This window comes from Arvicanthis niloticus, chromosome 14, assembly GCF_011762505.2.
Source record: "Arvicanthis niloticus isolate mArvNil1 chromosome 14, mArvNil1.pat.X, whole genome shotgun sequence".
In the NCBI taxonomy this organism is placed as follows: Eukaryota; Metazoa; Chordata; class Mammalia; order Rodentia; family Muridae; genus Arvicanthis; species Arvicanthis niloticus.
In genome coordinates, this window is record NC_047671.1 from 38204527 (window position 1) to 38230824 (window position 26298).

General features: G+C 33.7%; 1 protein-coding gene across 5 annotated transcripts in view; it reads right to left on the minus strand.

The window, feature by feature from the left end:
- Dmxl1 (Dmx like 1) overlaps positions 1-26298 on the minus strand; it is a 148039-nt gene that overhangs the window by 26412 nt on the left and 95329 nt on the right. For 3 of the 5 annotated variants that reach the window (XM_034517962.2, XM_076912660.1, XM_076912662.1), the window contains 8 exons: positions 24007-24146; positions 22020-22105; positions 20954-21155; positions 19556-19673; positions 16246-16308; positions 10135-10221; positions 7724-7845; positions 7226-7367 (listed from right to left, as the gene is read on the minus strand). In XM_034517962.2, coding sequence (XP_034373853.1) covers positions 7226-7367; positions 7724-7845; positions 10135-10221; positions 16246-16308; positions 19556-19673; positions 20954-21155; positions 22020-22105; positions 24007-24146 — 960 coding nt within the window. The remainder of the gene's footprint in view (positions 1-7225; positions 7368-7723; positions 7846-10134; positions 10222-16245; positions 16309-19555; positions 19674-20953; positions 21156-22019; positions 22106-24006; positions 24147-26298) is intronic. The other 2 variants (XM_076912661.1, XM_034517963.2) reach the window with 1 other exon arrangement.

Sequence of the window (26298 nt, forward strand, 5' to 3'; positions counted from 1 at the left end):
AAATATTTTATAGTAACAGTAAAATAAAGGACTAGAAATTCAGTTGTAGAGCTGGGTATAGCTCAGTGGTAGAGCACTTCCTAATTACTAGGTAGGTGCTAATTTAAATCTTGAGCAACACACAGAAACAGGACACACAGACACAGACATTTATACAGCCGCAACCTACTAGTAGTTAATCAATACCTCCAATACCCACCCCACCCCTTTTTGGCAAAAACAATCAAAGAAAAACCTTTGAGAATTTAGTCTTCTCTTCTTTCTTGCCAACAGATGCATTTTAAATAATTTTTTGAATTATTTAACTAGCTTGTCAAAAAAGCATAAAACAACTATTAAAGGGAGCTGCATGTTAGTTTGTATTTGCATATTAGTTTATATTTGTACATCAATCTTGAGGTAAACTTTTTAGTTGTTTTCTTTGGATTGTAAAATCGTTTAATTAGTCTGAAGTTGTGAAGTAGGTTGGGTAGCAAGAAAGAAGGTCATCAGAACTGTTAAGTGACATGAAACGGGAAGATCTATGTGGGTAAGTTTTATTCCAAAACAGAAGTTCCTTTTAACAAGTAATAGTACTGATCATTCAGTAACACGATAGCATTAAGAAATGTTTTATTAATTTCCCAGAAAACAAAAACTTGATGAATATATAATTATTTCTTTAAACTTCACATCAAAGTCTCTTTACTTTGTTTGGGGGTGGGGTGGGTTCTAAGACTGAATTTTGTTGTATTGCCCAGGCTCACCTGCAATCTGCAAGCCTCCTGCCTCAGCCTCCTGAGTACTGGGATAATTACAGGTATAGTTACCATGTCTACCAAAATCCTATGTTCTTTGTTAAAGATTTGTATAAATGTTCTTTAAAATTTTCTTAGAAAAAGAACCACCTTATTCTATTTGTATCTTCTTGAGAGATGAATAGGGGTAATCTTAAATCAGAATAGTTTCTGATTAAAAAGCTATAGAGATGGTAATGCCCTATTGCTGAAGACAACACCTACACAACTCACTGAACACACAGAAGTCTAGAGTTGGGGCCTACATAGAGCTTATACCCATACTGACTAGTGTTCATGGTACTTGAAGGTACTCTGTATGCTACCAGAGAAAAAAGATAAATTGCAACCCTTCTACAAACCTTGCTATCTATAATAGAGACTTGTTTGAATGAAATGTTGATGCAATAATGGCAAAAAATTTTTGGTAGTAACCAACTACTATCTCATTGGAATTAAGGGCCATTCCATAAGACAGAACCTATGCCTAACATTGCCTGCAACTAGACAGACCATAGACCTAGGAGAAAACCAAATTCCTGCCAAAGGAATATAGCGAGAAAATGACTCCTAATGGTATCTTTGAAGAGACACCACCAAGACCAAGGCCAACTCCTATAAAAAAAGCAAAAAAAACATTTCACTGGGAATGGCTTACAGTTTCAGACGTTCAGTCCATTATCATGGCAGGAAGCATGAACATGTCCCAAGCATATATGGTACTGGAAGAGCTGAGAGTTCTACATCTTGATCCAAAGGCAACTAGGAGGGGACTAACTCTTCCACACTAGGTGAAGCTTGAACATTAGGAACTCACAAAACCTGCCTATACAGTGACACACCTCCCTCCAACAAGGCCACACCTATTCCAACAAGGCCAGTCCTCCTGATAGTGCCACTTCTCATGGACCAAGCATATTCAAACCTCCAATAATGACATTCTGCTATACTCATAGATCGGTGCCTTGCTCAGCCTCCAGAGAAGCTTACTCCTGGAGTAGATAGGAAAACAAATATAGAGACCCACAACTGAACAATGTGCAGAGAGTAAGAGATCTTGGAACACTCAGTCCTAATTGGGGTATCTTCATCAAATCCCTCCTTTCATGACTCTGGAACTCTGGAATAGGAAGCAGAAAGGTTGTTAAGAGCCAAAAAGGATGGAAGATAGCAAGAAAAGAACACTTTCTAGACACATATATGAAACCACAGCGACTGTGGCAGCATGTACAAGGCCTGCACAGGTCTACGCCATATAGTGTGCCAGTGCTGAGAGAGGAAGTAGACAGAAGCCTGCATCCCCAACCCCAAAGCTCTCTCCAGCTGATAACCACTTGCAAAGAAAAACTCAGTTCCCTCCAGTGTAGTCTCACAGGGTATACAAACTACACTTAAGGGCAGGCCCCATGCTCAGCAGTAGATGGTCAATATAAACCAATCTCAACAGTATTTTTGGAGTGTTTTTTTTCTTTTCCTTTCTTTTTATTTGATCTTATAATGCTTTGTCAATCAATTTTCTTTAATCTTACAGATCTTACTCTTACATATTACGGTTTCTGATTTTGTTTTTTAAGGGTTTTACGTGTGTAGCTGTGTCTCTCAGTGTCTATATGTTTCTTGAACTTTTTTCTTTGGCTCTTTTTCCCCCTATTCATTTTGTATTCTTGTTTATTCATTTTTATTTCATTATCATCATTCTTACTTTTCATATGCTTGTTTGTTTTATAATGAGAGAGGAAACGAAAGGGTGTGGACTTGGGTGAGTTGGGAGGATGTGGGAGGAGGTAGGGGAGGGAAAATATAATTAGAATATATTGTATGAAAGAAAATCTGTTTTCTATTAAAAAATGAAAAAAAAAAAAAAAAAACCCAAGGAAACGAACCTATTTTAAAATGAGGTATAGAAATAACAAAGAATTCTCGAAAAATGAAACACAAATGGCTGAGAAACATTTTTAAAAAATGTTCAACATCCTTAGTCATCAGGGAAATGCAAATTAGAACTACTTAAGATTTCATCTTACCCCATGGCTAACACTTAAAAAACAGATGACAGCACATTTTGGAAGCATCTGACGAAAGGAGAACATTTATTTACTGTTGGTGGAAATGCAAATTGCTCCAGAAATCTAATCAGTGTAGAGGTTCCTGAGGGAAGCTGGAAATATCTACCTCAAAATCCAGTGGTATTTATATACCATTCTTGGGCTTATAAATCCTATTACAGAGATATCTGCTCATCCATATCCATTTATTATAACAACCACAAATTAGAAACAGGTTGGATATTTACAAACCAATAAATGCATACTGAACTTGGGGTATATTTACAGAATTGAAATATGATTCAGCTATTTAAAAAATCATATTAAAAAACTTGCAGGTAAATGGAACTAGAAAAAAATAATCCTGAGTAATATAACCCAGATCTCAAAAGACAAACATTGCACATATACAGGTTTGCTTTGAAGTTTTAGATACATGTGTTTCAACTACAATAACCACAAAGGTTAGACCTTTCAAGGAAAATAAAATAAAATATAGTGTAAAACAAGCAGTAAAGGAGAAATATCAATAGGGGTAGGACAGAAGGGTAAATGAGGGAATATGTGGAAGGACAACTAACACTAAAGGCTTTTGCAAAATCATATGGAAACCTACTACCACAGAATCTACATACATTCCTAAAATATATATATTCTAATGGAGGAGATATATATATAATGGGGGGAGATTATATATATATATATAATGGGGGAGACAACGTCCCAGTTAAACATTTTATGCCATCAAGTAAACTCCCCAGTGGCAGAAATGGTTTACATCTTGTTGAGATGTTGGCCAAGAGTAATCCATAGACTTCCTTAATATCACATGCAATTGTCAAGTCTATCGATTACCTTCTACAATCTGATAAGGTTTCTATTGTTGAAGACAACACTTACTTGTGTCAATGAACAGGGAAAAACTGAATTGGTAACCAACTAGAAGCTTGACTCCTACTGACTATTCGTAAGGTACTGTGCATGCTACTAGAAGAGATAAGAAATCATCAACCTCACCCATTTATGAACCATGTGAACTACAAAATATTTAAAGACATGACCAATCACTTTTTGGTTGAATTTAAAATCCTGAGACTTAGATAAGTCATGTGCCTAGGGAAAAACTTACTACTATTATTCTGCTGAAAGAACACAGTAATAATACAACTCCTAATGACATATCACTAAACCCATAGATCAGTGCCTTGCTCAATTCTCATCAGAGAAGTTTCTGACACCTTTTCTTGCTATAGATGGGAATTAACACAAAGTCTCACAACTGTACAATGTGTAGAGACTGAGACACTTTGGAACATTTAGTCCTGAATGGGATGTCTTTATCAAACCTTTCCCCATTTAAAGGTCAAAAATTTATATGAAACAGGAGGGAGAAAGACTTTAAGAGACCTAAGCAGTGAAAACTTCCAAGGAAACAGTGTTTTCTAGACACAAAAAAGGGATGATACACATATGAACTCACAGAGTCTCTGACAGTATGCATAAAACCTGCACAAGTTCAAACTAGACAAAATCCCAGCATGGAGAATGGGAAGCTGACGTAAAATCATACCCGTAGCTAATAAGCTACTTGCAATTTCTATCTACTAGCAAAGGGAAAATTAATTTTTTCCACTGGGGTATCATTGGATCTATAAACCACACTCTAGGACAAGCCCCATCCTTAGTTGTAGTTGGCCAACATAAAACAGACTCCATGTATTTTGTATGCTTTTTGTTTTGTTATTTTCTGTCTTACATATTTTGATATTCTATCTTTTTTAAAAGAGATATATGAGGAAGGCAGAGACAGACAGACAGACAGACAGACACAAAGAAATAAATTGGGTAGGTAGGGAAATAAGAATGATCTAGGAGGAGCACAAGGGATATGATCAAGATACACTGAATGCAAAAAGGAAAAAAAAAAAAAAAAAAAGAGCAGTCCTAACATTTGCAGGAAGAATATTCAACAGTACAAAGAATGTCAAAGTCAGATTTTTAAACTATAATGCTTTGGTGTATAAACAAATATTTTTGAATACTGACATTATACCCAGCTCTACGAAAAGCACATCCATCGACAAGACACACAAACCCTCTAATAACTTCTGTTTCAGAAGGTTTAGAAAAGGGAAAACTAAACTGTGAATTGATAATTTCAATAACTGCTACATGTTATAAAGATAATATGCTGAATAAAAAGATTAGAGGTACAGTGGATAGGGCAGAAGTTTTTTCTAAGAACTCCAGGGAAATCTCTTTGAGATCTGAAGTTGGAATGTGAATGCTAATACAGAGGTAAGAGTATTTTTAAAAGAATGCAAAGCAATGTCTTTGCAACAGTGGATGAGTCTGAGGGACAGGAAGCCAGTATCAACAAAACACAGAGGGCAAAGTGTAGGCTCGAGAGCTAGGACTAGAGGCAGGCAAAGGTTTTGGAGGACAGGTTAAGTTATACTGGGATATGTAGAATTTTCAAGGAGTGACAATCTCAAATGATATTTAGAAACATCTGCTGCTTTATAAAACAGAGGGAGCAAGAGGCTGCAGCAAGCAAGTAGTTAAAAGAGAAACTGTACTGTTTTACCCAAGGCTCATGTTGGAAAAAAATCAGCTGACTGGTAAAGGAAGCATACATAATTTATGTATATTTACTTAAAGTCTCTCTTTGAAATAAGATGTGACTAACGCTCACAAATTTTAAGATTTTAAATTTTATACCGACCAAATTATTTTAAAATTACTGATTTCTAGGGCTAAAGAGAAGGCTCAGTGGCTAAGAGCACTGGCTGCTCTTCCAAAAGTCCTGGGTTCAATCCTCAGCACCCACATTGTAGCTCACATTTGTCTTTAACTCCAGTTCCAGAGGATCGGAGACCTTCACACCAATGCACATTAAGTGAAATATAAAAAACAACCACACACACACACACACACACTAATTTCTATTGACAAATTCAGTTTAATTCTTAAAAAATAGACACTTGAAAACATTGAACTTGACCCGTGAACTAAGCTTTAGATGATGAATGAGTCAAGAGGAATATATAACAGCTACAGTAAGTGAAAAAAAATGCACAATCAGGCTATATTAGCTATAATGGAAAAGATTATAAAAGATTACAATTTTATAATCACAAAATTACAAAACATTAAAAAAGGGTTAGTAATGATGATTGAATCTTCACTTAAACATTTACCTATATCAATTACTTAAAAAAAAAATTAGCTGACTGGTAAAGGAAACAGCATGTTCTATAGGACTTAGGGCATTAAAAGCAAAACAAATAAAACAAAGCAAAAAAACCCAAAAAACAAAAATACCAATAGCCCCTAACATTTAGAAATTAATTAAAGGAGTGAGGGGTTTCTTTGCTTCTAGGCATAAATTTTTATAGCCTAATCAATTAATAAAAGAAAATCTTAAAGAGAAATAAATATAGATAACTCCTTAGGCAATCAGTGCTCAAATACATGCTACCACTATCAACATATTTTGTTCTATTTCAAAAAACTGCATTTTTTTTCTAGAAGGAACAGTATGTCTCAACATTACAAAATGTCATACCTAAAATAGATAGCGTTTAACTGATACTGAAGGTTAGCATCTAGAACAGGGTTAAGTACAGCTTTTTAAAAAAGCTGGATGAATACCTTGGACTTTGTGAGCACAGCATGTCTGTTGAGACTGTAAGTTCTATTACACAGTATGAAAGTAGGACCAACATAAAAATATATTGAAGAAATTGACCACAGCTGAGTTACTAAGTTACTATAAAACTTTACCAACAGATATAAAAATTCATACAATCTTCATGTGCTTCAAAACATTGAGATTATTTTTTCCACACAGGGAATAATTTAGGGCTAGGACTAGAACTCAAGAATAGAACTGACTGACATACATGAAGATCTGGGTTTAAGTTCGATGTTGGAAAAAGAAAAACAATATAAAAGAAAACAACTTAAACCTCACTCTTATAGTAGCTTCATAGTACATGGTTTATGTATGGCCAATAACTTGATCTGGACCAGTAAGCTTCAAATAATCATTAACTAAAATGTAGTTTTTTCATTTTTAAACAAAGTATATTTCATTTATTTTTGAGACAGAGTCTTTCTCTCTAGGTCTGGCTGTCCATGAACTTGCTATGTATGCTAGGCTGGCTTCACGGAGATGTGTCTACCTCTGTCTCCAAAGTGCTTAAATTAGAAGGGGTATGCTATCATGCTGGGCCAAAATATATTTACAATTTTTCTGTAATCCTTTCAAATGAAAACACTATTTTTCATTATAAAATTGCACAAACATATAAGACTTAAAAAGCTTTAAAATCATCCTTTATGCATTAACCTAAAGGGGAAAGGGTAAACATAAACCTACATATCTTGAAGCTGACATACCACTGATGCTCCTCTGCCTGTCTGTGTACTTCCAAGCCATGGCATGTTGATTGGAGTGCCAGGGTTGCTGTGTGTATATGGAGTTGAACCCTGGACAGCTGATAGGTCATCACGAGCATGTATAACCAAGAAGTCTTCTGATCTACAAAGGAATATCAACTAGAATGAAAAAAGACCATCAGTTCTTTTTTTTTTAAATATATGAAAGTTTAAACACTTTGTATTTCCTTTTAAAGTTAGTTTTCTTTGGCGTCAACTAACAACTTTCATATCTGAAAATTTTCCGTTTTCATTACTCTTTCTCAACTTTAATTTTCCCTTTAAGAACCTACTGTCACCCCTTACCCACTTCTTAGCAAAGCAGCGCCTATTCAGCCTACTTCTGGGACCTTATGTGATGCAGCAAGAGGATACTTATTCTTGTCTCTTAAGGAATCTTTTTAAAGTTACAGTTCAAAGGATATAGTCACTTATCTTAAAAATAAAGCATAAGAATACCCTTTGGTTTCTGTTTCTGTATCATCATCCACCCAAGTATATATCTGTGTGGCCAGAATTCCAGAAACATCCAGTTCTTGTACATCATGGCTGGAGGCAATTGCTATGCAATTTCTATTTGCCTGAAAAATAAATCATGTTAACTTTTACATTAAAAAGGTATATGGGCTATGTCTGAAGAAAGTTTCTAAAAACATGAACTAAAGTATTCTTACCAATTAATATTTCAAATTAACTTTAATAATTAAATTTTTAGTAAAATAATTCTAAGCCTGAACTGACTAGATATGATTATGTTTCTAGGAATTCTAGTAAATCTAACAGAAAGCTAAGTAGAAATGGAAATTGTTGTGACACTTCAATTCCTCTCTCTCCTCTTGCTCTTTTCTCACCTTCTAGATGACTTTGTAACATCTGTACAAAATGCATACATGTGCAATGCAGTAGCTCATACATGTGGCAGCTGCATGGAAAAACAGCTGGGGTATCTGAACGCAGTGACCTTCTCCAGTAATAAACCCATTGAAAGTCCAGCTACTATCTGCCCTGCTTCTGTCACTCTGCAGGAGCAACCAGAAAACACGTAACTCGTAGACCAAGGAATTAGTGTGAAAAGATTTATCTTGTAGTGGCTGCTTGTGCTACTAGATACAAACTATTTGGCCCTAGTCAGAAAACCAGATTCTTATGTTATCAAACAGTATCCAATAAACTAAAAATTAATTTGTTAGCTTGATAAAATCTCAGACCATTCACAGTTCTTGATACAGATAACGTCCAATGAAACAAATGAGGAAATTTCAATTTTAATGCCATTTTAAAAACATGAAATGTGGGGGCTGGAGAGATGGCTCAGAGGTTAAGAGCACTAGATGCTCTTCCAAAGGTCCTGAGTTTAATTCCCAGCAACCACATGGTGACTTATAACCATCTGTAATGAGACTTGGTGCCCTCTTCTGGTGTTGGCAGAATGCTGTGTGTATATATATATATATATAAAATCTAAAAACATGAAATGTAGAACAAAAGAGATTATTTGTCAGGTACAAAATCTGGAAGAATGTAAAACTATAAATATCAAATGTAGAGAAGAAATTATGTAATCTTATGTATATAAATGAGCAACAGATTTTATATCTGTGGATGACTATCCATTTCTAGTTACTCATACTTTTCGGAGGGGGCGTTGAGACAAGGTTTCTCAGTAGCCTTGGCTATCCTTAAACTCACTCTGTAAGAAGATTGACTTTTTAAGGGGAAGGAAGACATTATAGGGTGAGGACAGTAACACACACACACACACACACACACACACACAGAGAGAGAGAGAGAGAGAGAGAGAGAGAGAGAGAGAGAGAGAGAGAGAGAGAGAGAGAGAGAGAGATTACAACTTGAGAACTACCTAAGGGGTTAACTGCATTTCTCTAAGGGGTTAACTTCATTTCTGTCTGATCTAAAAGTCCATGATGAAGGACGTTTATGAAAGAGGTGAGATGGATACAGAGAACTCTAAGAACAGAATGGCTAAAAGACTGGTTAGAGAAAATCATGAAGACAGGTACTGAATATAAAGATGAATATATATTGGTAAAAGGGTTTCTGAGTCACCATTACAAAACACCTATCTATGTAACACCTTTTAATAGCATGCTTGTAGTCCTTATACTCAGAGCCTGAAGGAGGAGTCTTACTTAAAGTAAGAAGTTCCAAGAATGGCTTGGGTGGATAATATTGTAAAATTAAAAGTAAATATGTGCATACACATTATCTTAAGTATCCTCTAGGTACACATGAAAAACCATAATCCTACCATTTTAAATTAAAGAAAAAAAAAAAAAAAACCAGTGAGACACCAGACTCTGTGCTATATGGCAATTTGGGGAAATCCAAGTAGAACATGATTCTGACAAACTTCACCTTGGACTGTTATAATTAAGATGACCTCTTCTCCAAGAACTTACAAATATCTCTAAGGAGGATGTTAAGCAGACAACTAAAAACTACTGAGAAAACACACAAACAATTTTTACAGAAATACGCCAAAGAAGAAGGTCTTCTAATACATGAGTTTAAGTCCTAGAACTATATACAATAAGCTCATATAAGGCCCTAGAAAGCCTTTGTGAATTAACTAATGTTTTATCTTATATATTTTAAAGTTATTGGTTGATAATCAAATACCTAATACTGTTCTCTATGTAGCAATAAAATAGTTTATTATATTTCCCAATAACAAAACTACATTAGTAAATTATAAATAGTTTTACTAAAGACAAGTCTTACTGAGATAATAATTTAAAGAATGGGAAGTAGATTTGGAAGTAGAGTACCATCACTGAGTGAACTGGTAAGATGTTCTCCAGTAATGAACAGTTACAAGTCATAGAAAATACAACTGTCTATGTACTTACCTTATTAACAGCAAAGGCAGTAATGATATCAGATTCCTTATGAATAATTCTTGCTTTACCTCCAGGATATCCCAGATCTGCTTCTATCTAAATAGAAGAAAGTATAATATTACAATTGCTATTTTATTAATAAGACAAATGAATATATGCAAATTATTTAGTTCTTTCACAAATTATTTTAACAAAGTTTCCAAATACATCAATACCAAAGGTACTACCATACATATTAATTATCCCAGAAAAGAATTTGATAAGGGGATTTTTTAAAGCTTGTTTTCATATATAAAAAGACAGTTAATAAAATAGATAGCTTCTTGAGTTGTTTATTTCAAGAACACTAAACTAACTTTAAAGGATCAAGACATTTTAATAATTGAAGTAAAGATTTTTTCAAGTTTTTAAGTAGTGTAATTATTTAATAATACATATAAGTATTGAAAGGAAGGTCAGGTGATAATTAATCCAGCGTTACAGACCACAAAGGTTCACTGTTGACATTTTTAGTATTTTGTTTCTCCCTTTAAACCACTTACTACAAAGTCCAAAGGCCATTCTTAGACTAACAACTGTTAGGATCTTACCAGCCAGTTTTACATTATTGACTTCTAATCTAAAATAATCCTCCATTTAATAAGGAGAAATTGAAGTCAGCAAAGGGATGGAAACTCACTCAAGTCAGTAATTCATTTTAGTAGTTGATTAAATTCAAGTGAGTTTATATGAGGGATAAATATTTGACATTCTGTGTACCCATGTATATATGTATAACACTTTTGAGTTAAGAAGTGAATACTGTAACATCAGCATTACCAAAATAGGTAGTTGGAAAGTTCAGGCAACTAAAAGAAACACTGCTTGATATATTACTTCCTTTTACCTTAACATCCTTACCTTTAATCTTCTAAAATAGGTTACTAAGAAAGTTTCAAATCTCATTATGAAAGGCAGAGATCATTATTTTGAAATTAGCATACAACAAATTTATTTTGCAGAAAGTTTAGGTCCCTGCTCACTGATTTAAAAAATATTATTTAAAAAATGACCCCCAGAATGGCTATTTAATTGAAAGGTGCAGAGATTTATGTAACAACAAAGCCTACATATTCTGATTAAAACAAAATTTATAGTTCCTGGATATATAAATGTCAAATAGTCTATATATTTGATATAAGTTGCTTACAAACATAAAATAATTTCAGTGTTGATAAATATTCTGGGCTGAGGGTCTACTTCTACTATAAGGCAAGTACTAGTTCTGACCCATTTCTGTATTTTTTTTAAAATGAAAACTGGAATTATCCATTTATCTGTCTCGTATCTAAAGTACACATGAGGCTGCTCCAGTGGTTTTGGATTGTCAACAAAGTATACCAAGAGACCACTACTGGGTGTAAAGAACTGAAGGTATTAGAAGAGACATGACTTTTTCATGGAATAGAGGGTCTGCTGGTAAACAGAGTAGGAACAAGACTGTTCAAGTGGAGAGCTTTTTCCAACTTTACCATGGAAAGAAAGCAGGCACAAGTGAATTTCAAAACAGCTTTCTCAGTTTGGGAATATATTCTTCTTATCTGAAACAATGTTTCTCAACAGCCTGCTGTTAAAGATAGCCTGCTTGGGATTCAACTGAAGTGATATTTTTAAAATGAAGGTTCTAAACACCATGTCAAATACACTATTAAATCCCATAAGGGTGAGCAAAGAAATGGAGCCTAGCATCTCAAGAGCTTCAGGTAAAATTTATTTAAGAATGACTATACAAGTAGGATTTAAGATCTAGAAATCAGGCAGGTTCTGTTTATGGAAAGGCCTTAAACACCTACAATACAAATCCAGTTGTCACAAGAATGTTTAGAGGCCATCAAATTATTCTGGAAAATCTGTTAGGACCTGAAACAAACAAAGTGAGAATGGCTATAACTAAATGGGGTAAGAAGCTGTTATGGCTGAAGAGAGAACTGGGTAAGACTGGATCAGGAGAACAAGTGGTAAGTGGTTAAAAAGAGATAAATTGTGCTAATGGGTTATATTCTTTTAGTATGACTAAAGAAAGGCCGATTATAGTTTCCAAGCCTATAAATGAACAAATGAAGGAACCATTTATACAGAAGGGAAAAGTGAAAGGGTAGCCATGGTGAAAAGGAATGTATAGCCATTAGTAATGATTTAGAGCTAGTGTTATTTGAATGGTACCAGCACAATGATAATATTTACTGTAAGATCAATCAAAAAGCAAAATAAAAACAGAACTAAGTATTCTCAAGGAAAGATACAGGTGAGGCCAGGTTAGAAGTTGTCAGTAAACCAGCTAACACAAGCAACTTTTATGTTATAGAAATTAAGTGAAACAACAATGTTAGGAAACTGTCATGGATCGTTAGTAGTAAAGGATATCGAAAAGCTGAAATGAAAGAGGATAGAAACTGGCAACGAATTTAGAATACTTCAAAGACAAATTATGACAAGGGCAGCCTCAGTCAAATGGGCTAGCGATATGACCTAACCATATTAGGTTTTGACATCTAGTGAAGAGAGGGAATCAGAGGGACATTAAAAGGAACTGACATTTTGTTTTTTAAAACACAGTTTTCTAATGATGTTTGCAATATAAAAATAGGAAATGGCAATTTCATGGAATAACAAGTCCTTAATAGAAATTAAATCTACAATAAACTATAACAATTGGTAAAATGTAACAGCGACAATGTCATATGTTAGAATAAAAGGTTAACACTGCTAGTAAAAATGTAAAGTGGTATAATCACCCAGGGAAACACTTGGACAATTTCCTAAAGAGTTAAAACATATACCAAGGCTACGGGTATAGTTCATTCAGTGATAGAATACTTGGCTAGTACATGAGAGACCCCTGCATCAATATTTAGTACTGCAAAAATCTATACCTACCATGTAAATCAGCTATCTACTCCTAGGCATTTATACAAGAGAGAAAAAAAAGCCTATATATATGTAAAGACCTTTATGCATGAATTTTAAGGCAGCCTTATTTGAAACTGCTCCAAAATGTAATCAAGATCAACTGCCCCCCTGCCCCCCGACAGGGTTTCTCTGTGTAGTCCTGGCTGTCCTGGAACTCACTCCTGGTGTCCTGGAACACCAGGCTGGCCTTGAACTCAGAAATCCACCTGCCTCTGAACTCAGAAATCCACCTGCCTCTGCCTCCCAAGTGCTGGGATTAAAAGCGTGCGCCACAACTGCCCAGCTCCAAAATGTAATCAAATCATTAGATAAAAAGATGAACAGATTATGATCTAGTCATACAATAAGTATCAACAATAGGAAGTAATGAACTATCAAAACACATGACATAGAGGAATCTCAAAATAATTATGCTAAATAAAAGACACAGATTAAAAAAAAGAAGAAAAGAAAAAGCTAAGCATGGTAGTTTATGCCTGCAATCCCCAGCGCCTGAGAGGCTGAAGCAGACAGAGTGCCCTGAGTGTGAGGCCAGTAAGGGCTACATAGTGAACTCCTGACCAGCACAGGCTTCAGAATGAGATTCTGTATTAAATAAAACAGTAAATATAAAATAAAAAAATGACATATGACTTCACCTATATGGAATTCCTGAAAATGAAAATTAACTTACACAATTGTGGCTACTTGGGGAAGAAAATGACAGAGATAAGAAGAGAGAAAAAAAGGATTAAAAAAGGCTGATGAGGGTTGATGTATATACCCATCATCCTGATGGTGATGATGATTAAACTGAGCAAGCTACATACTTTAAATATATGCAGTTATTTAAGTTCACAAAATGGCTTTACTTTTAAAAGACATCATATGAAGTTCCTTATAACATTTTCATGCGTGTGTTACTATACTTTGTTCTAGTTCATCTCTCTCCTACTATCCTTTCCCCTCCTGCTCCTCTTCTGTTGTTTCTTTCCTCTACATGCTACAGATATTCCCATTATCCTTTGTTATCTAACTATTTTTTTTTTAAATTGAAGCATTTCATCCTAGACAAAAAGAGAGAGACTCTTGAGATTTTCCAGAAACAAAACTTAGAAGACTTAGGAAGCTCATGAAATATTCAAGGCCCAAGAAACTTAAGAGTTTCAAGAGAGTTCACAAGATCCTCTTCAAAGTTTTAAGAGCAGTAAAGAATTCCTAGGCCAAAGAAGACTGTCTGTGAGGATAGTAAATTGGGCATGGAGCGCCAGGGATACATGTTTTGTGAGTATCAGTCATTTGAGGTGCACTTTTCAGTGATGTAGCTGCTTTTGAGTCAGATATGCTCATGCAAATAACCTCAATAAACTCCTAATTTTGCCAATGCATAGTTGAGTGGACCTATTTCTCTGCTCTGTCCTTTCTGAGGTGAAATTGACGTTTATTCAGTCACATAAACACCATCTTTGTCCTCTTCTAAGATGTTTGCCTCTCGTCTCATAATTCCCCTTCTTTCATTCCCCTCCCCACCACACAGAGAGAGGGAGAGAGGGAGAGAGGGAGAGAGGGAGAGAGGGAGAGAGGGAGAGAGGGAGAGAGGGAGGGGGAGGGGGAGGGGGAGGGGGAGGGAGAGGGAGAGGGAGAGGGAGAGGGAGAGAGAGAGAGAGAGAGAGAGAGAGAGAGAGAGAGAGGTGTTCACATAAAGAAACATGATACTTGTCTGAGTGTGGATTACTTTGCTTAAAATAATAATTTCTAGGTCCATCCATTTTCCTGCAAGTGTCATAATTTCATTTTCCTTTATGAATGAATACTATTTCATTGTGTACATGTACCACATTATCTATAGACAGAAACCTAGGCTGGCTCCATTTCCTACCTAGTGTGGATAGTATGGAAATAAACAAGGATATGTTAGTATCTGTGGTGTGTTGATTTAAGAGTCCTTGGGGAGTACCAAGAAATGGAATGTCTGGGTAGATGAATTCTATTTTTAGTTTTTCAGGGAACCTCTATATTATTTCCAAAATGGGTGTGCCAGTTTATATTCTCATTAGCCATGTGTAGGGCTCCTCTCTGCCCACACTATTGCCAGCATTTGTTATATTCTCCTGTCAGTTAGGATATAAAATACTTTCTCAGATAATTTTGGCCATTTTCCTATTTTCCATAAAGATGTTTTCTAAAATGTACAGCAGAATCTGGCTTGAAAATACTGGCTGAAATAGCAAAGAGGGTAATCATACAATGATTGTATTTTTAGGTAGCATAGATAAGACTTTAGGAATATGTCAAGAAAACAAATATTTCATCTAAAGTATCAAAACAAAAACATTTGAAAAATAATTACCAATAATAGCGACATTATTTAATATCATTAAGCAAGAAAAATTTGAATCATAATCTTTCAAAATAAAAATGATTAGAAAATTCAAAGTATGCAAACATCTATTTTACCAATTTTAGATAAAATAAACACTTGATATCAAAGTAGTCTTTTATCAGTTGCTTCCTCAATTCTTTTGGGAAACAGTAAGAATCAGTGTACTACAAAAATTCTTTTGAAAAAAATTTCCTCCTGAAATTACTGATATGAGGTTGTCATACAATTTCTGAGTCTATATATAGTAAGATGGGTAAGTTAAAATCAACCTAAGAGTCATAGCTGAATGTTGTGGCCACAGAAGAAATCTAGGAGTTATTTATGATTGTACAAATTCTTATCTGCTTTGCTTTAATTTCAAGAACTTAAGTACTTAAAATGCACAATGCATTTGTGTTATATGCTATTTTTTAGAGTAAAATAAATACTATGCAACAGTAATTGCTATATTTTTCAATTGAGAGAGAAGTTTGACTTTCAAAGGTGATACTTGCAAACACAGAACAATGCTACTGGACTTTATACCTCTTGATGTAATTACATTTTCTAAAAACTTCAGAGGTATTTATTCAGAAAAACCTGTAGCCAACACAGGGAACATTCAACTCCCTTTAAAACTGCATTCTTTTAATTAACAAAAGAGGGCCAATTTTTATGCTGGCAACATTTAAGTTGATAAGATTAAACAGTAAGTTGAAGGGATGAATCTCATTCCACTGGAAACCAAGTCCAGTTGAAAACCAAAATGCAAAAGTCTTGTTTTGGTTAAGAATGCAATTTTTAATTTCAGTTGAATGACATTAATGTACCTTATTGATGTTTGGCTCCTCCATCATAGAATTTTTGATGGTTTCACTGCTGTCCTCTAATGACTTCATTAAGAAAGAATAATCACATGTCAAAGAGTAAAGATGAGATGTAACATGCACAACACTGAGGTTTTTTTTTAAACTTATATTTGTAACCAAATTACTAAAAAAAGAATATGGAAATAATATCTTCTTAGATTTCATATATTAAAAAAGAAGTATATGCTGGAGAATGTATGGTTACAGGGAAGATATCTTGAAGGCTCAAAATTCCTTATCTAGCACTATAAATTTTATTTTACTGCACTTTTTTTTAAAACTCATTTGTTTTATAATGTTGACATTAAAACATTTTATCTAAGGAACATTATATGCGTAAATTCAGAGCTTCTGGTGTCAACTAAAAATTGAAGTCAGTCTATTGTCTTAAACACGACTGTCTTACTTCCATGACATATAATTCCTCCAGAAAATATCCTTAATATAAAATTCCAATTTCTACCTTTCAAATTCTCCTATGCATGTTGCCAGGAATAGTCAGTAACTTGCTTAAAGGCATACCAGCCTCACTCAAAGGTGACATTAGTACTAGTTAAAGAAAAAGCTCAGTCAGGACTTTTAAGTTCTCAGAAAATAAAATACAGCTGATAAAGAACAAAGATGTTAACTGTTAAATCCAACTTTTGTTGGGAATGGCTTTAAGAGCCTACCTCAAACCATGCGTAAATAATTTCCAAATAAATACAACCACTTTGGAGAAATTTTACTTAAAAAATAAAAGAATGTCCAATAAACTACATTATACTGGAAAAGAAAAGCTCTGAGAGACATAAGAATTTTAAGATATGATACAGAAATGAGATCAGATAAAGAAATGGTAAAATTTCATTTTAAATCACATAAAAGAATAAAAAAACAGCATCATCAAATATAGAACATGGCTTTTATCAGTCTTCTGAGTAACTAAATTCACAATGGCTTTAATGATCATTTTAATATAAATAATACAGAACAGGCAATTTTATAAATACCCAAAACAGGCAACTTAATTGCTAGCAGGAGTAAACCATTTTCTATCAACTCTATAAATTTAAGACTTTATTTAACAATATCCAACCTATGTTTTACTGTTTTTTCATATTCCTTTATTAAAATCTTTTTAGGAATATCATGGTCAGCAATAAAAATACAAGGGAATAACAAATTCTTACTGCTAAGTCTAGAATGGGAAGTGAGTAGGAATTCTACATCCCATAAAACCCAAGGTTTTACTTTCATAAAGTGGGGGATCTTTCAAGACCTCATTTTCTCTTTAGCCCAGACTTGAATAAAAATCCATGTGTGTAGCAGAGAAATGAGAAAATACGAACAACCTGGGTCAGGGTCCTTGACCTGTTTATCTTTCCTTCCTACCTTCCACCCCTTCTCCACCCTAGAAAAGGTCTAGCTAGCCTGTTTCACAGCTACATTCACACTTGTGCTAGCTGTTGTACCATGGCTTCCTATAAATTATAAAATAGCTAACGTGGCATGGGAAGAACATTAGCCATCCCTGCCTCCATTTAACCAACTGTAAATAAATTCATTTTCCTTTACAAAACAAACAACAAATTTCTCAAAACTTTCAACAATTGTGCTAGTGTTTAAGTTATATATTATAAAAACATCGCAAAGAACTTACAGTTGCCTTGTAGATTAAAAAATTCAGAAAAATACTTAGCTTACTGATGTTACAAAAGCTGTTATTTAATACTTGTGTTCTTGCTTATGATTAAAAAACTGTAATAAAAGCAGTTTTCAATTTTTCAGAAGGTATCATGAAGCTTCAAACAAAGCTATGATTAAAACTCTGTTTCAAAATCCTCCCCTGATACAGAATACAGCAATGACCACTTAGCTGTGGGCTCAATACAACATGAAAATGAGTAACATTTGTTACAAATTTAAAAATGTCCATATTAGACAAACATTAAACCAAATGTTAACTCCACACCCATAATATAAAATAGATGAAAATGTGCACCTTTACTCATTAACTGCTATTCTTATACAATATAGCAGAGTTTTACCACTGGTTCTCTATGCTGAGTCACCAAGACAATCCAATGCGTATATGCATGTTAAAAGGCATACTACAGAAAAAGTAACAAGCTGAGTGAGCACTTACGACTTAGGACAATGTAGCAGTATCCTTATAGACTACATAAGAAAGCCATAAATTATAAATCATTTTAGAAAAATATATTTTTAAAAAAGTACACCTCTCTACATAACAGTTTAATCAGTCATATAGTCCTGTCTAGCATAGTCACTGTTAACTGTATTTTACCATTTTCTTGAACTGATTTAGTAATAATTCACATACTAATATATAACAATATTTTCACAGTTACATTAATAAGTAAACAGCATCCACACCTGCCTAGATTTTATAATATGCTAACAAAGTATTCACTTTTAAATTCCAAATTAGCAAAAGTGCTATATATTTTTTTTTTTTGTGGTATGGTCACAGCAAATAGTAACAACATATCCATCCACTGTTTTTTATTACAATTTGTTACTATGGGAGAGGAACAGGATGCAATTTCATTATAATTTCAAAAAGAATTCAAATAAACAACTCAGTACTTGAAACGCAGTCATATATGAAGATTTTCGTTTTGTAATGTTTGATGATATCTTGGTTTTTTTGCTTGTCTATTGTAAAACCCTTCTATTTTCTTATTTTTCTAACCATATGGCTTTGGTATTTCCTCCCACTTCAAAACCAGTACAAAATTTATTTTCAGACTAATTACTTGTTACTCAGAACACGGCCTAGAGACCATCTGTCATTTATACTTTGTTAATGACTCCAGAGGAATAACTGGCTAACTACGACTGTGTCTACTGTTTAGGTTTACCTAATGATTTGTAAAATTTCTTTTATTGATATATAATTCACAGAAAGAGAAAATATGCATATTCAAAATGTTTCCAGTAGGTAAATAAGTTTCAACTAATTCTAAAATAGAATTCTCTTAACCATCATAGGAAAATCACAGGAAATGTCTCTTAAGTAACTGACCAGTTAATATAAAACATGATATGCAAGAATCAAACTCTCATCTCACTACCTCCTTTAGAGAAAAAAGCTCCAAGAATACGATGTAAAAATAGTTCCTTCCCTTTTAACACAGTTTCCTAAACATTAAATTTTATAATATTAAATGGATTTTCAAAAAAGATCTGCAAACTTCAATTATTTTATTGGTTACAGAATACTATGAAGCTTTAGTAATAAAATAGAGTTTTAAAATATACAAACCTCATTTAGACATCGTTTCTTTGTGAATATATTTCTGATAAAAGTTTCTTGAATTTCTTCCTGTTTTACCAAGTACTGCCAAAGCCTCTTCACTGATAGTGCGAGATGATTTTTGGATCTATAGGTACAGTACATCAATTATTTACCTCAAAGATTTCAGATTAACAATTCCTTATAAGTATATCAGTGTTTATTAGAATTGGCTAGGATCACACCCCATGACCTAGGAAAGCAACCAAAGAGCTTTTTCATAAAGGATCATATAACTGATATTATAGGATTAGTGGACAATATGGTTCCTATTAGTTTGTCACTGTAGTGTGAAAGCAGACATATTGACCATTACTAATCTGAACTTTTTTGTTTTGGGTTTGGTTTGTTTTTTGAGACAGTCTCTCAAAACTATGGTAGGACTGGAACTCACTATGTAGACCAGGTTCAAACCCTCAAAGACTCACCTGCTTTTGTCTGTGATATCCAAAAAGTTTTAGGCTTTAGAGCATTCTATATTCTGCACTAGAGATACTGATTTAAACATTTACTGACATTATAAAGCATTACTTTATGTCTTATCCTAATATGAAAATGATATTTATAGCTATGAGCTAATAAAATTTACTAACAAAAACAGAAATAGGACTGAATTTGGCAAGAGGGGTTGGCCATAATTTCTTGAACCTTTAATTAAAGACAAGAAATTCTAAAAAAAAGTTGTGTTTCATAGAAGACAACTAGAAGCAGAACGTTTTGTTGTTTGGTTTTTGTTTTGTTTTTAATGTGTTTTCTATGGACGCAGAACCTTCATGTTGCTGGCCAAAAGTGATTCTGCAAGAATGAAAATGACAACACTGAAGAACTAAATACACTGGTAAGTACATTTATTCAGGGAAACATTTTCTAGATAAAGCAAGTATTGTATAAACTTACTTATAGGCTAATTGTTTTCTTTTTGTAGACAGTAAAACAGTGGCTGAATAATTATTCTGTTGCAGATAGGCGTTCAATAAAAGTACACTCCTAAAGCTGTATCTAGCTAGTCTGTCCCATATTTTCAAAAACTCAAGTTTACTGGCTCATATCCAAGCCTCCTTTGTTATCTATTTTGTGTGGTTGCTTTCACTCTGCAATGCCAGAGTTAACTAGTCACAACAAAGAATCCTAAAACACCTAGAATACTTACTATCAGGACCTTCAACAAATACTTTTGATAAGCTAAAAATCACAAGTATTATACCAAAGACACAGAAATGTTCCTAGAACAAAATGTTAAGTATGGACTATAGATATATATATTTTTTAAAACCCAAAGATAGCCTGATTCTCCAAAAGTATTTTTTCTTTTTGGCAAACCAATAACAATAGCAGGAACAGCAAGATAATATCCATGGTAAAACCTACTTGAAAGGAGTGTTTGTAGGTTCTAGTAAAGCTTTGTGACGGAGTATTGCAGGGCCTGCAGACACATTCTCTTCAGAAGTGTGACTTGAGATATAGTTTTGAGGTGGTCCACCATGGATTTCAAGTCGCCGGAGAAGAACCTGTTCCCAGCACTGAAGAGTTTTTAGAACTGCATGACAAAGAGGTGAACTAACTGGTAGTTCTTAAAAAAAAAAAAAAAAAAAAAATTGATAAATGGTTTTATTCTAAAGTATAGTGCTTCTGAGAAAGCAGAGACTATTTTAAATTTAATAGAATATATGGGCACAGAATCTGGTATTTTGAAGATAAAATGTCATAAATCTGTATGACTATTTTAACATTACTACTTAGAAATTTAATTATACATGAAAATGTTTTTGAAGATTACAAAAATGTTTATGGAAGAAAAATTAAGTGCTTTAATCTTTGAAACAAGTCAGAATATCATTTAGCATTTTTGTTTAAAAATGAAAATAATAAGCAAAGTTTATAATTCTTACCATAAAATGAAGCACCAATTTAACTATTTTTGTTTATCTACCCACATCTAGTAACGGTCTTGATTTAAAATTCTGAAAATTACCTACAGATTTATTACAATAGAATGAGTATAAATTTTCCTTCCTTTATTATTCCAACACAGTCACAAAATTTTTATCATGAAACTGATATTTTCGTGTTTATTTTAGTGTATGAAAACCCACAGTTCACAGCTGAAGCATTCTGCATAAGACTACATTCCTTTATCTTCTGTACAACCATCTCCTACTGTGGAACTCATCACTATTTTTGAAGGTTTATAGGTTTAGTGTTAAGTCCCAAGTAGAGATATAGTCTCAATATAATAATATCAGGTTCAGAGCCTTTGATTTTTCAAACATTTCCCTCCTCAGCAGATATGATAAGAACATTTAAAAATAGTTTATACCAAAAAAAAAAAAAAAAATGCATCCTTTACTATAGGAACTCATTTAAACTTTTTATTTATTTAGACTACACATAAAGAGTAACAACTGGTACTGAGTTATATTAAGATGTTTATTACCTGCAAGATCATGACCTGCAAAGGGATAGAAAGTCTTCAAATTGTTGAGCACCAACTGGACCATAGCCAATCTCATCAAAGACCAACTAAAAATAAAAAATTTCCCCATTAAAGATTTACACGAGATCTAGAACTGATGCCATCCTTTAACACAACAATTTTCTAATAGGAATTAGTTTAAAGATATACATCTATAATACCTAGATAATAAATACATATAACTAATAATTCATATCAGCATTATCCAAAACAGTGAAAATAACCTAAATGCTCAATAGCGATAGTTTTGAAGGATGGAATTTTAAGGTAACTATAAAAATGAAGCATTAATATTTATAAAAGTACAGTGCATAATAGTAATTTTACAGCAAGCTTCAGGGCATCATATATGATTGTGTTGTCTTCTATGTAAGAAAGCAGAGGAAAAACAGAGGTAGTTAGTTCTGTGATGAGAAGGACATAGAAACTAGTAAAAATGGCTATCTTTACAAGTGCCAGAGAAAACTGAGCAGAAACAAGAAATATGAAGCACTTGACTTTATATTTTTATATACTTCAACTTAAAATTATTTCTCCATCTTTAATTTTGAGTAGATCATGTTTATGACTTATGGTACTGGCCTTAAATTATCAACTGTGCAAAATGCACACACTGTCCAAGTTCCGCAGTTTAGCATTCTCAACAACAGTGTGCTCACACTGTTTACGAGTCATCATCACCAGCATCATTCTCTACAACTCTTCATGGAACAAGACGACTAAAAAACCCTATACACTTTCTTTCAATCTCTATGAATCTGACTGTTTAATGCATTTTGTAACATACATAACACATTTTGCTTATTCCATCACCCTATCAGACACTTGAACTACTTCAATCCACTGGCCTTTAAGCTGCTGTCAACTAGACGTACAATCATACATTTGACCTCTTTCAATTCTTTTGGTATATACCCAAAGTAGAATTACCATTTTATACAGTAGTGTAAGTTTTAAAGAAACTATATTATCATTTTTCAAAGTGTCTGTACCATTTTATAGTCTGACCAAAGAACACAAAGGCTCTAATTTCTCTCCATTTTGGCCAATACTATCATTTAGTTATTTTTGTAGTAGCAACCTTAATGAGTGTAAGATATCATCCTTCCCACTCTGGTTTTCATTAACCTTTCCCCTAATAACCAGAGTATTTTTCCAGTGTTTCAGTCATTTGCATGTCTTCTTTAGAGACATACCTTATCTATTCAAGTCTTTTGGCCACCTTTCCCTGTTCCTTCCATTTTTCCAATACTGAGGATTAAACACAGGGCTTCACACATCTAAGACAAATGCTCTACAGCTGAGCTACGTCTCCAGTTCAGGCCAGTTTTTAAATAGGTTCCATCTTAAATTGTTATAAAATTTGGCTTCTGAGTCATACATATGTTTATACAGTCAAAAAGTAAACTTAACTCAAAAATACACTAGTAAGCAAAATCTCTTAATTTTTCAATAAAGATTTACTGGTCTAGAAATCTGCTTCTTTTCAAACTACTGTTAACTCATCATTAATATGCCATGTCTTAATAAAATATATTGCTGTTCCAACATAAACATATGAATAAGATCATTCATAAATATAAAGCCAGCAAATTCAAAATGCTTTTAGTATAGTAAATACTTAAAAGATTTTTAAAATTACAGAAGCTTTTTAAAGATATCTTCTAGAACTAGAGGTCTACCAAACAGGCATTTGATGTTCACGGTTAAAGTCTTAAGACTTACCTTAAGGGCCCAAATCAAAGCATAATATGAAAGGATTGGCACGACATGCTAGAAATTATAATTTCTATAAAAATTATAATTATTGCTGAAAAAAAGAATTTGACAATTTCAACTAAAAAGTGTGTTAATAAATCAGTGAGTTATTCCATGTTACTTTAAAAAATATTATTTATATAGGCCCAAGTGATTTTCTAAAAGAAGCTTTAAACACAATATTCAATACCTGAATGAATTTGAATTTGAGTGCTCATGGAGTTGGAGATCAGAAGTCAAAGTATCGTCATCATCATCTTCATCGTCATCACTTTCTAGACTCTCCTCAGAATCATATTCTGCTCTACTTTGGGAAGGTGGGAGAAAAGGCTGAAAGAAAAATTATGTATAATATTATCCAAATATCTGATTTGATGCATTCAAACATATAATTCATCCCATTTGTGGATACTTCACTGTAAGCAAAGTACCTATTATTTACTACAGAATATCTTTGATATAATTTTATCTCTTCACTCAGTAAACAAAACAATTCTTCAGAATGTGCTCCAAAAGTCTACTTAAGATAGATCTAATCCACCCTGCATTCCTCTATCAAGGTCTTTCTAAGCAGCCCAGGCTAGTCTTTGACTTGTGATCTACATTCCTCAGCCTCTCAAGTGTGGGGAAATATAGGCATCTGCCAGAATAAATTGGCTTGATAAAACAATGTTTAAAAGAATTACAGTCAATGGCATCATAAGAGTTTATATTTTTAATGGTAAAGATAAGCAAGTAACAAAAAAAAAATTAAGTAAAATATATATATTAACTGTTACAAAGAAAAAAGTAAAGATGGAGAAAAGTAAAAGCTGACCATAGAAGGCCTCTTTGACAAGTGACATTTAAGTGAAATCTAAAGAAGAAAAAGTTACCAGCCTACAAATAATAACAGGGCTAATAAAATCTGAGTAAACAATAATCCCATATATAGAGAAAACAATTCTCTAAAACTGAAGATAAAATAAAGACAGAGAGAAAGAAAAAGACAAACTTCCCATGTTATCTGAAGCATTAAGCTTAACAGGTCAGTTGGAGTGGAACCATCAGAGATGAGGTCAGTCAATTACTATAAGATAGTTTGGAAAATACCCAAAAGTTGAAAATGTGAAGAGATTTGGTGATTAATATTAAAAAACAGAAGAAATAGCCCCTGTTTTGTAGAGTAGTGTGGAAATGAAAAACTGATCATTGAGCAGAAATTCTAAAAACAATGTTAATAACTAGGAAGAAAATAGAAATATTACAATTATTGGTCAAAATGAATGGTTAAAGCAGCTGAGAATGCACTGTGCTACATTAATGCATTCTTAGCATTAGATTATAGAAGTAAAATGTATAACCTTATCCATTCATTTAAATCTGTAACTCAAAGATTAAATGTGAAATTAAAGGCTTCTCATAAAACTGTGTTCTTACGGCTTAAAAAATTTTTTTGTGTGTGTCTATTTGTGTGGGTATGCTGCATGGAGGCAAGGTCACTGTTGGGGGTCTCAATCATCATTGTCTTCCACTTTAATTTTTCAGTCAGATTCCCTCACTAACTAGAGCTCATGATTTCAGCTGGACTGGCTAGCTAATAAGACCCTGGTACAGCTGTCCCAAGTTATTGAGTTAGGTATGTACATTTATATGCCTGGCTTTTAAGTGGATTAAGGAATCTACATTAATGTTGTTACATAGCCCTGAAGAACAAATTCTTCCATCATATGTTTTGTTTTTCTTTCTTAACTCTTTTAAAAGAAAGATTTTTATTTTGTATGTGTGGTGGTTGGGCTCCCTTAGGCTCATAAATTTGAATGTATAGACAGGACTAGGAGGTGTGGCCTTGCTGTAGTAAATGTGTGGTGTAAATGGGTGTGGGCTTTGAGGTTTCAAGTCTGACCCAGTGGCGCTTTCTTCTGTTGCCTGCAGATCTGGATACAAAACTCTCTGTTCCCTGCACCATGTCTGCCTCCACGCTGCCTTGCTCCCTGCCATGATAATGGAGTAAACCTCTGAAACTTTAAGCAAGATCTCAATGAGATGTTTGCATTTATAAGAGTTGATGTGGTCATGGTGTTTCTTCATAGGAACAGAACACTGACTAAGACAATGTGTACATGTCTATAAATGTGCGTGGATGTGCTACATATTTGCACATGCCTCCAGAGGCCAGAAGAAAGTGCTAGAATCCCAGCTGAAGTTACACAGGTGGTAACCTCTTTGACATGGATCCTGGGAATTAAACTTAGGTTTTAGTCTTGAGTTTCTATTGCTGTGAAGAAACACCATGATCATGGCAACTCTTATAAAGAAAAAATTCTAGGCTTATAAGTTCAGAGGTTAAGTCCATTATTACGGCAGAAAGCATGTTTGCAGGCAGGTATGGTGCTGCTGCAGGCAAGAGTGGTAGATCAGAGTTTTACATCTGGATCCACAGGCAGCAGGAAGAGCAACACTGGGCCTGGCTTGAGCTTCTTAAATCTCGAAGCCTACCCAG